The 13,824-nt window shown below is 47.9% G+C and overlaps 1 protein-coding gene across 1 annotated transcript; it reads left to right on the top strand.

Annotated features, from left to right (window-relative positions):
- Positions 1-7,378: 7,378 nt before the first annotated feature.
- Positions 7,379-13,490, top strand: SLC35D3 (solute carrier family 35 member D3). The gene is made up of 2 exons (XM_075924261.1): positions 7,379-10,305; positions 11,794-13,490. Exons 1-2 carry the CDS (start codon positions 9,870-9,872, stop codon positions 12,615-12,617), a joined length of 1,260 nt encoding a protein of 419 aa, XP_075780376.1. The 5' UTR covers positions 7,379-9,869; the 3' UTR covers positions 12,618-13,490.
- Positions 13,491-13,824: the final 334 nt, after the last annotated feature.

Consider the following 13,824-nt stretch of genomic DNA (forward strand, 5'->3'; position numbering starts at 1 on the left):
GTGTCCTGATTCAGCCACTGCTGGTCAGTTTCAGCAGCGGCTGAATCAGGATGCCTGGGGCAGAGCAGCTTGGGTGCTGCTGGGTTGGTCCAGCGGCGGCACTACTGGACCAACCCAGCAGCACCCCAGCTGCTCTGCCCCAGGCGTCCCCAAGTCAGCCGCTGCTGAAACTGACCAGTGGCTGACTACAGGAAGCCCCTGCCCGGGGCTTCCTGGAATCAGCCGCTGATCAGTTTCAGCAGCAGCTGACTTGGGGATGCCTGGGGTTCTTAAGTTGAATCTGTATGTAAGTCAGAACTGGCGTCCAGATTCAGCCACTGTTGAAACTGATCAGTTTCAGCAGCGGCTGAATCTGGACGCCAGTTCCGACTTACATACAGATTCAACTTAAGAACAAACCTACAGTCCCTATCTTGTACGTAACCCGGGGACTGCCTGTACATCTATTTGAAAGCTAAACATGGAAACACTGGTATGAGGCTATAAACGATCTCAGCCTTTCATTTGAATCATGAAAGTAGGATGAAAAGATGCTTCAGTGTGTAACCTGTATATCCAACAAATGGATTAAACCAAGAGTGAGTAAAATGTTTGCAGGGGAGCCACTCAAAGAATTTGGTAAGTGGTCAAGGGCCAAACTTTTCTGTGATATTAATGGGGGGATGCTGGGTGTAAGACAGAGTTTGAGTACAGGAGTGAGTTTTGGGTAGGATGTTGGGATGCAGGATATGGGAGGGAGTTTGGGTCCAGGAAGGGTTGTAACCTGGGGCACGGGTGCAGGAGCAGTTGCAGGGGCAGGGAGGGAGTTTGGGTGCAGGAGGAGAATGGGACTGGGACAGAGGTGCAGAGGGTTTGGGTGCACAAGGGAGTTGAGACCTGGGGAAGAGAGATGGGGTGCATAAGAGGATAGGATACCAGGTACAAGCTTTGGCTGGGAGGAGCTTACTGTAGACATGAGGCACACACCCTGAGGCTCACACCGCTCAAAGCTGCTGGGAACAGTGTGTCTGTGTCTGTGTGTCGTGCCTCATGGGGGAAAGGAGCAGCAGGTCTCTGCAAACTGCATGCGGCCACAAGCATCACACTTGCAGCTCCCATTTACCGATTCCTGGTCCATGGCAGGCTATAATTATGGTCCTGGAGGTGGAGAGCAGAGCACAGAGACTCTCCCTCCCCCAAAGGGCATAGAAATACGCACTCCCATCAGCCAGCTGCTTTGAGAAGTGTGTGGGGCTGTGGTAGGCAGGGAGCCAGCCTGAGGATCCCACTGGGCTGTGGCTAGCCAGATCCAAATGTTGCCCTGAGTGGTATTTTGCCAGCCCCTGGATTAAATTTTCTCCTTCGCTGCTTCCCTTCCCCCTCACACATTCACTTTCATTTGAGAGCTGCTGAGTCCAGATTTTACACTCTTGAAAAATGAGTGAACCTACAAGCTAAGTGTGGTTTTTAACCTTACCATATTATCTCTAAATGGGAAGAATGTGCTGTTATAAATATTTCTGCAATGCAGTGAAAATGTTTCTTTGTCAGTAGTTGTAACTGATTTGTAGTTCTCAGGGTATGCTTGCTACACATGTTCACTTTAAAAAAATAAACTGATTTAAGAATGACAGCACTGTTTTCTAATTCTTCACTAGTTATTTTTAAAATAGACTAAATACAAATATCTTGAACATTTAATCCACTCACTTCATTTTTAAGGATTTTTTTATTCCTTCTTTTAGGGGCTTCTACTGTTAGTAAAAATGTTTTTCTCATACGTGTTTCTCATATCAAGAGCAATATTGTAAATTTAAAAGAAAATGCATTTATTCTAGTGTGCATAAATTAGTGGGACACTGTGGCAAATAGTACATTTAACATTCCTGGAAAGACTGTAGTACTTGTTTTACCAATAACGTTCTAGCAGTAGTGGTCAGAAAGGCAAATACAGTAAGTATGCTTAGGGCAAGGGTGGGCAAGACAGCCTCTGCAGGCCAGATCCAGCCTGCCAAGCCAGTTGATCTGGCCCCATGGCTCCCCTGCTGCTCCACTGCCCCCGGGCCAATCAAGACCTGGAAACGGAAGCATGCAAAGTCTCCTCCCCCACCACGGGCACACGGTACCAGAGGGAATTGCCAACTGTTTTGAATCTGTTATGTGTTCCAAACAGCTGGTGGTTCTCTCTAGGCACTGGGAGGTGGGAGGCAAAGACTTAACATGATCACCCCTCCCCTGGGCCAATCAGGGTCTGTGGGCAGGGGAGTATGGCAAGCCTCCTGGCCTTGCCTCTTCTGCCCAAGGCCCTGCCACTTCTGGGGTGGCCTGTGACCACTTCAGAAATGTGTAAAGTGCCCCCCCCCAAAAAAAAATTATTGCCCACTCCTGGCTTAGAGTGACCTTCTAATACTAATAATGACAACAGGTTGAACCTCTAGTCCCATACCATCCAGACCTGACCAGTGCCGAACCAGAGAATTTGCTAAACCACGGGAGGTCAATATTGCTTACCAACACTTCCACTGCTTACTGGACCCTTAGAAGACATTTAGGAGTAAATTAGAGCTAAATAACAGCACAGAACACTTGAGGACTCAAACTTTATGGGGAAATTTAGCCACCTGATAAATGGACATCTGGTTAACTAAAATTATGCCAGACTATGGATTGTGCCAGATGAGAGAGTGCCAGACTAGAGAGATTCAACCTGTAGTGTCTTGTAGGTGAATGGTAAAGATCATAGTTTCCTCAACATCGTTGGAGACTCTCTTACCTTTTATATAACTTTTTATAATTGTAGGCACCACTGACTTTGTTTTGGTAACTCAGTGCTATTTTAATCTATTCTGCTTGTGCAATCATGTGCCAAGAGTACAAGTGTCCTTATTGTTCACTACAGGTTGAACCTCTCTAATCTAGCATCTTCAAGACCTGACCAGTGCCGAACCAGAGAATTTGCTGACTGGAGCCTATAAACAAACTTTGTGGGACCATGGGAAACTTGGCCACACCCAGGATAAAGGGACATCTGGCCAACTAAAATCATGCTGGACCACAGATGTTGTCAGACCAGAGAGTGCCGGATTAGAGAGTTTCAACCTGTACTATCAGCTGGCCTTCAGTTCTGGTGTTCCCCTACACGTTCCCTTCACAGCGAGGGAATATGATAAAATGATGTTTCCTGTGGTGGTAGTAAGGAGGTTCTTGAATTCTACTATTTTGAAGGCTAATTTTCATCTTTAGCTGGGGGGGGGGTTTGTTTTTGTTTTTTTAAGGAAAGGTTTCTACCATTTTCATTGCAGAAATTACCTTTAAGATATAAAGTGACTGCCACAATAAATAAATATCTGACACAATGATTTTTTTCACCTACAAATTTTAGATTGTGCTCTATTTGTTTTCTTTCTCATCTCACACCAGCCATTGGGCTCAGAATCCTATGAAACCCATGGCTGGGGGAACCCCAGACCAAATCATTGCTGTGGGGTGAAGCAGGGCTAGGGTCAAAATCTCCCTCCTGGCTGCTTGCATCTGAATCAGCACTTTTGCTGATTTTCTGTGGTCTTTGGCACTGAGGGGGAATACCTCACTAGGGTAAGGAAATGTCTTCACTGTAAGTGTTAACTCAAATTGTTTACACTCGAATTATTACCCCTGAATTAGTCCAGCTCTAGTGAGACACAAGTGTTGTAGCTGTTGTGATATTAGACAAGGTAGGTGAGGTAGTACTTTGTATTGGACCAACCTCCGCTGGTGACAGAGACAAGTTTTTGACCTACACAGAGCTCTTCTTCTGGCCTGGGAAAGAGAAATAGAATGTCACAGCTAAATATATGATCAAACAGATAGTTTAGCATAAATAGTTAGCAAATATTCTATCTATTCCATCATGTATTTAGCTGGGACACTCTACAAACCTTTCCCAGACCTGAAGAAGAGCTCTGTGTAAGCTTGAAAGACTATTTCTCTCCCAACAGAAATGGGTCCAATGTAAGAGACTACCTTGCATAGTTAGGGGCAATGACTTGAAGTTCACTTTTCAGTGAACACAAGCCCTGAGCGGCAGCACATCCCATTATGGACTAAGCAAGAGATTGAGAGTTCCTGTGTTCTGATCTTAGCTTTTATCTCCCACTTCTTCTAAGACCTTGAGCAAGCCACTCCGCCCCTCTAACTTGCTGTTTGTGTGAGTCATCAAGCATCCTCATCTGATATTGACACCCCTGCCTTAGCCATTTGTTACACAGATCAGCAATTTAGATACATTAAATCTTGGGTTACTCCCATAAGCCCTAGAAATGGCTATGTCAAAAGTAGGGGTTTTTTTTTCATCTGCCCCTGGTGAAAAGAGTGGAATCCATGCAGACTTTAGCCCAAATATCCATACCTTTGCCACCTCAAGATTGCTGTAACCTGCTTTATATGGTTCTGCATCATGAGACCATTGGAAACTAAAGCTGATGCAGTATGCTGTGGCCTACTTATTTAGTGGTGTTTTCATTTTGAGAGCACATAAAGCAGGGTGCTGGGATCTACAGTGGCTTCTAATAAGTTTCTGAATGAAACCCAGTATGTTAACCTATGATCCCTACATAGCTTGGGCAGTTTAAGTGTGAGTTTTTGCCTCGCCTCTCCTTGTACTGAGCTGCTGATATTGAGCAGTGAAGGCATCTGAGCTGGAGCCCTTTACTATAAAAGGGTAGGAGCTGCCACTGACAGAATGTTTTGTCAGAAAGCTGTTAAGGTTTTGATGCTCTTCCCTAGCTTTGGTCCATCAGAGCCTAAATCTTCTAAGTACAGTTGCGTTTTCCCACTTTGCCAAGTGGATGTCTGACTGTCTCTCTAAAGATGGATGAGCTGTCCTTTATATGGTGTGTATATTAATATTCAGAATGTGCAGCTATTAAACAGCATGGATGCCCATAGGGCCTCCTATAAATACACATACTGATATTAAAGGGGAAAAACAGCAGACAACCATTTGGGATACAGAACAAAACAAAGCTGAAAATGTACAAAGCAACAGCAAACAGAGAAAGGAAGAAAGAGGTCAAGATGGAAGATAAAATATGGGAGAGAGCAGTGGGGGAAAGGAGAGGAGATAAAATTGGGAGGGAAAGAGAGAATTTGAAAAATGGTTGACAGGAATGGTGTTGCGGTGGACAAGATGGGCAAGACAGGAAATGAGAAGTATGAGGAGATGGAGAAAAATAATCTACAAAAGATGCAGTTTGAGTTCAATTGGGCAAAACCTGGTACCATTGAAATCAATGGGAGTTTTGCCCTGCACGGGGCTAAGATTTCACCCACTGAACTGGCAGAGTCAAGTAAGAGGTAAGGACAAAGATTAAAAATAGGACAGAAGGGTAGGCAAGTTACAAGAGACAAATCAATATAGCTGGGAGCAGCCAAAGAATATGAAACATTAACATACATGAGGAACTGAGACAATACCCAGAATATTTGCTTGGTTGATGGAGCTGGTGCAAACAAAGCTGCCAGGAATGAAAACCATTTGACTTGCATTCAGCATTGAGCTTCCAGAAATGTATGTTGTAAAAACTAAAAACATGTAAGCTGCTATTTGTTTTGTGCTTATGTTCATACATACCTGCTGGAAAAAAAACACCTTTTGTTTCAAGGTGAACATGTGTTGCCCTCCTGAAATTTTTCTCCATTCTCCAGTTTGGGTGATTCTGCTTGTCTCCTCGCTTCTTTATTTTAACCTATTACCTATTTTAATTCTCAAATATTTATCTGAGAACCACACCCAGACCTTACGAGCTTCCCTGCTTCATATTCTGATTGTATGAAATCTCATCCTGCACCTGGTCCATTTTGTACATCTTTGATTCATATGTAACACAGGTGAATTGCTCTTCAGAGGCTGGTCTAACAGAGAATAAAGAGTCTGTTACCAAAGCTACCATGGGCTTTGGTGGTAGTGGTTTTATGTTTCTGTCCTGGTTCTTGTCATCTGGAGGTTACTATTGTAATTCCGGATCTTCCATTTAAAACCTTTGGTATCACTGGTTTTGTTCTCACCTCTGATGGCAATCTCTAAATACTTAACTGGATTTTTAATTAGTATTTATTTTGTATGTTGGTATACACATATAAGCTAATATTGAAATGACTGTAAAAAAGTTGGTTTTGGAAATTTCTGGTTGCTGAAAATTCTTGAGTCTCTGAGTTGGAAATAAGAGACACTGAACTTTCTTTTGGAAATGTCATGTGTGTTTTAATGCTAGTGAAATATATCTTATTGTTTTAACACATTGTGAGCTTCAGTGTGTTAGTGTGCAAGCCTAAGGGTTACCCCTAAAAAGATATGACTAGTAGTGAGCCTTTCATACCGATTTTTTAAGTCCCCGTTTGAGTTGATGAAACCTGCAACTGCAGGGAATTGGTCCTTCTATGCTGTTGGTCTACTGCAATGAAAACATCTTCCTCAAAACACTTGAATGACCATGTATCTTACTCCCTTCTGAACAAAATGTTAAGAATTGTACTAGTTTTCATACTTGACTACCTGAAGTCAATAAACAATAAATACCTGAAGTCAATAAACAATACCACAGGTGGTCCGCAAGAATTGGGGGGGGGGAGGGAAGAAGTAGACCTTGGTTTGGTGGTTGACTGGTTTGTTTTGCATAAGTGCCCTCACAATTTATGATGACACTTATATTTAAAATGCCTGGATGGAGTATATGTTCTTGTTTAGAAAATATTAAATTGTGAAGAGTTCTAGCTCTTTAAGGAAAAGGAACACACTTCTGTTATCACTGATTTCCTTTCAGGCAAGTTTGATTGAAAATAAGTTTTAAATCTCAATCGGGAGAACTATTGCATCCATGCCAGCAGTTATGTAAAAGTTACCTTTTGAAGTGAGAGTCTGTTTTGTTTTTCCCCCCAAACAGGACAGCATTACTGCCCATGGACATTGCAAAGCCCATAGCTATCAAGCATTGCAGAGGTTGACAAATTAATCATCCATCAAGCTCTTCCAGGAAGTTTAAAGTGTTGTTTAAATTACAAGACTCTTAAGGTTGGCTAAAATATTTTCCAGCTTCTTTAATTATTATGCTAGATCTTTAGAAGGTGTTCCTTATGCACACACACTGTTGAAAGCTATAAGAATACAGGATCAAACCCATGCTACATTACAATGCCATTTGAGTTCACCATTCCCTTTTTGTCCAAATTTTGTCCTTTCTCATACAAGCTCTTGTAAACCAATAGTACATACTCAGTGCCTATTTAAAATACAAATAATGTATTTACCATGTACTGAGAGTTAAGAATATATTCTTATAGTTAGTGAATGAAATCAGAGCATGCATAGTTTTCAAAGGCTGAAAACTGGAAATTATAATGTTCCAGCACTTTTCATGACCCCACTGATTAATGAAAAAGTTGGTGTTGGGTGATGGCAAAAGGTTAGACCTTTCCATAGATTCAAGGTAATCTATTTCTACTTCAATTAACATTTAATGGAAAAACTTCTTGACTGCTTTGGATCATTCAGGAACAAAGATGCCAGAATCCTGCCAGAATTTTCAAGTTGTGAAAACTTCACTTTGGAAAATGTGTAGCCATCACTGTTCCCAATACATATCTGTGAGAGTGCCCTCTTCTTGAAGCACAGCTATTTACCACTTGTCTGGTGAAAATGGTTTATGCACTTCTGTATCCATCCCAGAGAACTGATGGCACTCAAACGATTAACTGTCTGTACAATGGATGCCTCTAACCAGATTTTCTTTATGATTTCAAGGAGAGTTGAGCAGGATGTCAGTTAGCTATACGAGTGGGGACTCCATCGGAGAAGCCTTTATTGACCATTTTTTGAACCATAAATCTTACCAATAGCAATGTAATTACAGAGAACACAAAGCAGGAGAGGAATTGTAGCTTGATGAGTTGACTATTTGACTTCCTGAAGAACATAAAACTGAGTCAAGAGAAAGATTATCAACGGTGAACATAATGTGTTTAATTCAATATCCACTGAAGTTAATGGAGGTCTGTGGATTTCAGTGGAGTCTGGATCAGAGCCAGTATGCACAAACTTTTTCCTTGGACTCTATTGCACTGTTCAAGGGCAGGAGTTTAATAGCCCCCGCTGTAATGTTTTCATGCAGGATCCTAGCAGGTCAGTCCAGGAGTCGTCCGTACTGGTGCTGGTGCCCTAGGCAGACCAGCACCAGTAGCCCTCTGGAGGGAGTGGACGCTCCAAAAGGTGGGGGCGGAGCAGGTGCAGAGCTAGGGGAAGGGGTGGAGCCTGGGCGGTTTGCCCTGGGCCCGGAGCACTGGGGGGAGGCGCTCAGGACGGTCCTGCCTCTAGTGGAAAGGTGATGCTCGGAGTGGGCGGAGAGGCTCCATCCGAGAGAGGAGCCCGGGCCCATTGATTGTGCTGTCCTGGGGCTCGGAATGCCTAGGGCGGCGCCTGGCCTCCAGCTCCAGTGGACCCCAGAGAAGCCCGACACATGGCTCATGGGGAGTTCGCACAGTTGATTTAGGAACAGGTCTGGTGTCTCTCTTTAAAAACTTGTCCGCATTTCACAAACGCCCATCACCATTTGCTGCTCAGCGTCTCCCTCTCCCCCACCTTCCATAGACAGGGCAGATCAAATGCCTCTTTGGAGAGAGGTTTTTTACGGGAGCAGGTTGGGTCTAAGGAAGAGAAGGGAGGCGCGGCTGCAGCCGGCCCAGGCTCGGAACTAGGGGGGCTGGGCAGGCTCTAGCCAGGAGGGAGGCTGCGGGTGGAAGGATTGGAGCCGGGGGCAGCTCTCCCCTAAGGGGGGTTCCGCCCATGCCTGTGGCCCGCGCAGGTGCTTTTTAAAGGGGAGAGCGGGACACTTGCTCCTTTTGCCCCTCTGCCGGCGGCCTTGGGTGTAGCGGTTCCCACTTTGCTTTCCGGTCTCCGGGTTGGACTTTTCTCGCCAGGCTAGTGCAGAAGCTGGATCGCGCTGTGACTTCGTTTGGACTCGCCGCAGTTCAAGGCCGGGCGAAGACAAGCCGGCGGTGGCTGCTTAAAACTTTGTGTCAACCGCAGCCAGGACTTCGGAGAGCGCTTGGCTTGCCCGGCGTTTGTGCGCCGGTTGCGCGCCGAGTACCTGGCGCTAGAAACCCCAGGCGCTTTAGGCGAGGCAGAAGCGAGACTGGCATCTCCTTCGGAGCCCCTCGCCATAAGCCTCCCACATCCCCCTCGGGCCGGGCGCTAAGGAGGGAGGGGTCCCTGTTGGTGTAAATTAATTCCGCGAGTCGGGATTTGGGGGGCAAAGAGAGTGCGGGTGAGCGAACAGGGCGATCCGCAGATCCCGCCCCCCAGCTGAAAGGGGGGTGTTAGCGCCTCAATAGCTTGCCCGCTCTAGATGGGGGGGGGGCTGCGCTGATGTGCCCACTCTCTCGGCCCAGTGCTACCCCCTCCCCTTCCAGCTCAGGAGTTGGTTGGTTGCTAAAACCCGGCAGTGCCTCATCGGGCTGTGAGCGGCCAGGAAGGGGACCCGGCAAAGGCAAGCAAGCGATCCGGCTCTAATTAAAGTGATGGGAAGTGCGGCGCGGGCACCCAGCCCCGCACGCGTCAGCAGGAACGCGGGCTCTCCAGGGCCAGGGCTTTCCAAAGGCTGCAGAGAGATTTCCATGGGAGTTGGGACACCCCCCCCCTCCTCCCCCCCCCCCCCGCGCCCGCCCTATAGCTCAGCCTCTCCCCTCCTCCCTCCCTGCCGTCCCTTTGCTAGGAGCGAGCGGCGCTGGCAGCGGTGTCACTTGCCCGGGCGGGCGGCCACAGAGCGGAGCTGCGGCTGCTGCTGCTCCCCACGCGGCACTGGCGGGAAACCCAGCGGCGGCAGCGGGGCTCGCAGCCTTGTCCCCTCTCCCCCCTCGCCATGCGGCTGGGCAAGGGCCGGGCGCTGGGCATCGGGGTGGCGGTGGCGCACGGGCTCTTCTCGGGCTCCCTCAACATCCTGCTCAAGTTCCTCCTCAGCCGCTACCACTTCGCCTTCCTCACGCTGCTGCAGTGTCTGAGCAGCGCGGCCGCCGCCCTCAGCCTGGCGCTGCTGCGGCGCCTGGGGCTGGTGGCGGTGCCCCCCTTCGGCCTGGGCCTGGCGCGCCCCTTCGCGGCCGTGACCGTGCTCTCCACGCTGCAGTCCAGCCTCACGCTGTGGGCGCTGCGCGGGCTCAGCCTGCCCATGTACGTGGTCTTCAAGCGCTGCCTGCCCCTGGCCACGCTGCTGCTGGGCGCCCTGCTGCTCAAAAACGGCGCCCCCTCGGCCGGCGTGCTGGGCGCCGTGCTCCTCACCACCTGCGGGGCCGCGCTGGCAGGTGAGCCCGGCCCCGCCTCGCTCCCCGTCGCCCCTACCCACCCACTGCTACCCCCGTCCCTTCCCACCCGTCGCCTGCACGGCCACCCCCTCACTTCCCCCCGCACAGCTACCCCGGGCCCTCAGCCCCGCGTCCCGCCGCCTGCACCGCCACCCCCATCGCCCCATTCCCGTTATCTGCCCCTTCGGTCAGCCCTTCTCCCCCTCCCCAGCACCGCCATCAGCTTCTGTCCCGTCCCTGCTCCACCCCTCTGGTCCCCCCTCCCTCCTTTTCCTCCCACCACACAGCTGTACCCCCTCCCGTCCCTACACTGTTCTCATCCCCTTCCCGCCTTAGCCCCCCTCAGCCTTGTCACCCCCTAGTCCCACCCCTCCCTGCGCCCTGGCCCCACTCCGCTCCCTCATCCCTGCGTCCCCCGCGCAGCACCCCGAGCTCCTTTCCCCCTGCTCCTTCCGAGTTCCCTTCCCGCGGGTGGGATGGCTCCGTGCGCGCCAATTCTCCGTGGCTTGGAGCAGCGATCCCTTAGTGCAGGGCAGCGCTGGGCAACGGGGCGGCTTCGAGGTCTTCCCTTTACCTGGGGCACAGGGATCAGCGAGGTGTGCGGATTACACTAGCGGGCTAGAAATAGGAGCGATCGCCCTTGTCCCCTTCTCCCACCCACGAGTTCTGCGCCCTGGGGAGCTGCCTGGCTCCTCCTGAGAGGCTGTGGGCTGGGGTAGCTCAGAGGCTCCAGCGGGGAAACCGGGGATTTTGGAAAGGAGGCGGCAGCTGGAAGCTCCAACCGGGCATGAAGAGGGAAAGCCAAACTCTGCCCTGGGATCCTCACGTTTTACTGTCATTGACTGCAAGGGTGACATCCACGTGTGAGCTGGATTCTGAAGGAGGCAGAATCTGGCTCTGCTAGGGACATGGCGGCGCACGGGTTTGTGAGCGATCCCTGGAACCGTAATGAAAAACAGACGGTTCAATTTGCACAGAAATCAAGCCTTGGGCGCTTTATTGGAGGGAGGTGGGAAGGCAGGATCAGGAGAGGGAACACTGAAAGCTACTGGCACTCGTCTCCGGGGATAGTTTGAGGCAGAGACAGTAGTACACAAATATTTTTCCTCTTATGATTATATATCAACTGTTTCCTTTCTCCCTTCTTTCCTTCCTTCCTTCTAAGAGAGTGGATGGAAACTAATTTGGGGTCTGAGAAAAAAACTCCCTGGCTGGGTCTAATCTGGAGAGTAATATGTTAAAGGGGTGTCTTTGAAGTAGGAGGGAGTGAAACAGATTTTGAATACAATTGCAACTCTTTATCTACCTATTTGTCAGAAGATAATATAATTTAAAGTAATCTGAAATCATAGACTCAGTTACATTTATTTAAATGGATATTTGTCTCTCTGGTCTTAAATGATGTCACAAATAAAGAACATAGCCCTTCTTTTCTCTCTCTCTCTCTCTCTCTCGTAAATGCATTTTTCTTTCTGTCTTTTCTGGCAGGGGCTGGTGATCTGGCTGGTGACCCCATAGGGTATGTGACAGGAGTTCTGGCTGTGTTGGTACATGCTGCCTATTTGGTGCTCATTCAGAAGACAAGTGCGGATAGTGACTATGGACCTCTGACAGCCCAATATGCCATTGCTGTCTCTGCTACTCCTTTTCTCATTATCTGCTCCTTTGCCACCATGGATTCCATCAATGTTTGGTCTTTTCCAGGCTGGAAGGACCCTGTCATGACATGCACCTTTATTGCTTGCATCTTCTTTGGCTGTGCCATGAACTTTACCACCCTTCACTGCACCTACATTAACTCAGCTGTGACCACGAGCTTTGTTGGGGTGGTGAAAAGCATAGCAACCATCACAGTGGGGATGGTGGCATTCAGTGATGTGGCACCCACAAAACTGTTTATAGCCGGTGTAGTGGTCAACACCTTGGGCTCAGTCATTTACTGTGTGGCCAAATACATTGAGACCAGAAGGCAAAGCAACTATGAAGACCTGGAGAAAGAAGCTGAAGAGGAAGAGGAGAAGGGACATTCTGGAGGTCAACCACCATTTGTAATGGAGGAGATGTTCAAAGAGAAAGGGACTGAGAAGATAGCTGTAAAAGAGTCAGCAACTGAGGATGGTCAGTGTCTAGAGGAACAGAAGGGCAGCTCTGAGGAGACTGCAAAGGTGCCCATTGTGCACAAAGAAGCTAGTACGGAAGAAGTTAAGAGCTCATTAAAGGAGGCCTATCTTGGAGTATGGAGGCTGGTTAGGGGGACTAATTATATAAAAAAAGATTATTTAATAGAAAAGGAGGAGTTAGCAAGTCCCTGAAAAGCAGAATTTTGATTTCTTGTGTAGGGAGGGAACATAATGGCTGTGTCTAGACTGGCCAGTTTTTCCGGAAAATCAGCTGCTTTTCCGGAAAAACTTGCCAGCTGTCTACACTGGCCGCTTGAATTTCTGCAAAAGCACTGACTTCCTACTGTAAGAAATCAGTGCTTCTTGTGGAAATACTATGCTGCTCCCATTCAGGCAAAAGTCCCTTTTGCGCAAAGCTTTTGTGCAAAAGGGCCAGTGTAGACAGCTGAGATATTTTTTCCACAAAAATGGCCTGATTGTGAAAATGGTGATCAAGGCTTTTTTTGCGGAAAAGCGCGTCTAGATTGGCACAGACACTTTTCTGCAAAAAGTGTTTTGCGGAAAAGCGTCCCTGCCAATCTAGATGCTCTGTTCCGAAAATGCTTTTAACGGAAAACTTTTCCATTAAAAGCATTTCCAGAAAATCATGCCAATCTAGATGCAGCCAGGATGTATATTTTAAGCACCTTTTTGCTATTATCCTTTATGCTGTTGTAACAGCATACATGCTAAGAGCTGTACCACACTAACTATACTAGTATAAAATCACAACCCTAGCTGAAACAGTTAATTTGGTACTCAACCTGTGTGTACAGCAGGCCTTAAAGTTGTTTTACACTACATGTAATTCCATTGTCTTCAATGGAATTGCTCCTGATCTACAATGTGTGAGATCAGAATCAGGCCTGAATTGTTGAGAACCTCCGATCAGAAAAATAAGGATCTCATCCTACAAATATTCACTATTTTGTGAGTAACCCAACCTCTCACTGAAGTCATTGGCTGTGTCTCCATTGGCATCCCTTTCCGGAAAAGGGATGCTAATGAGACACTTCGGAATTGCAAATCCGCAGGGGATTTAAATATCCTGCGCAGCATTTGCATTTACATGGCTGCCGCTTTTTTCCGGCTCGGGGTTTTTGCCGGAGAAAAGCGCCAGTGTAGACACGATTTTCCGGAAAATAAGCCCTTGAAAGTAGGAATGAGGGATCTTCTGGAAAAGGGCTTATTTTCTGGAAAATCGCGTCTACACTGGCGCTTTTCTCCGGCAAAAACCCCGAGCCAGAAAAAAGCGGCAGCCATGTAAATGCAAATGCCGCGCAGGATATTTAAATCCCCCGCGGATTTGCAATTCCGAAGTGTCTCATTAGCATCCCTTTTCCGGAAGGGGATGCCAATG

The sequence above is a fragment of the Pelodiscus sinensis genome, chromosome 3 (assembly GCF_049634645.1).
Source record: "Pelodiscus sinensis isolate JC-2024 chromosome 3, ASM4963464v1, whole genome shotgun sequence".
NCBI lineage: Eukaryota > Metazoa > Chordata > Testudines > Trionychidae > Pelodiscus > Pelodiscus sinensis.

What these genes read in the sequence shown, in the direction of transcription:
- SLC35D3 (XM_075924261.1), top strand. Translation starts at nt 9,870, where the DNA reads ATGCGGCTGGGCAAGGGCCGGGCGCTGGGCATCGGGGTGGCGGTGGCG. An exon ending in CTGCGGGGCCGCGCTGGCAG is followed by an intron (nt 10,306 to 11,793) that starts GTGAGCCCGGCC and finishes CTTTTCTGGCAG; the next exon opens with GGGCTGGTGATCTGGCTGGT.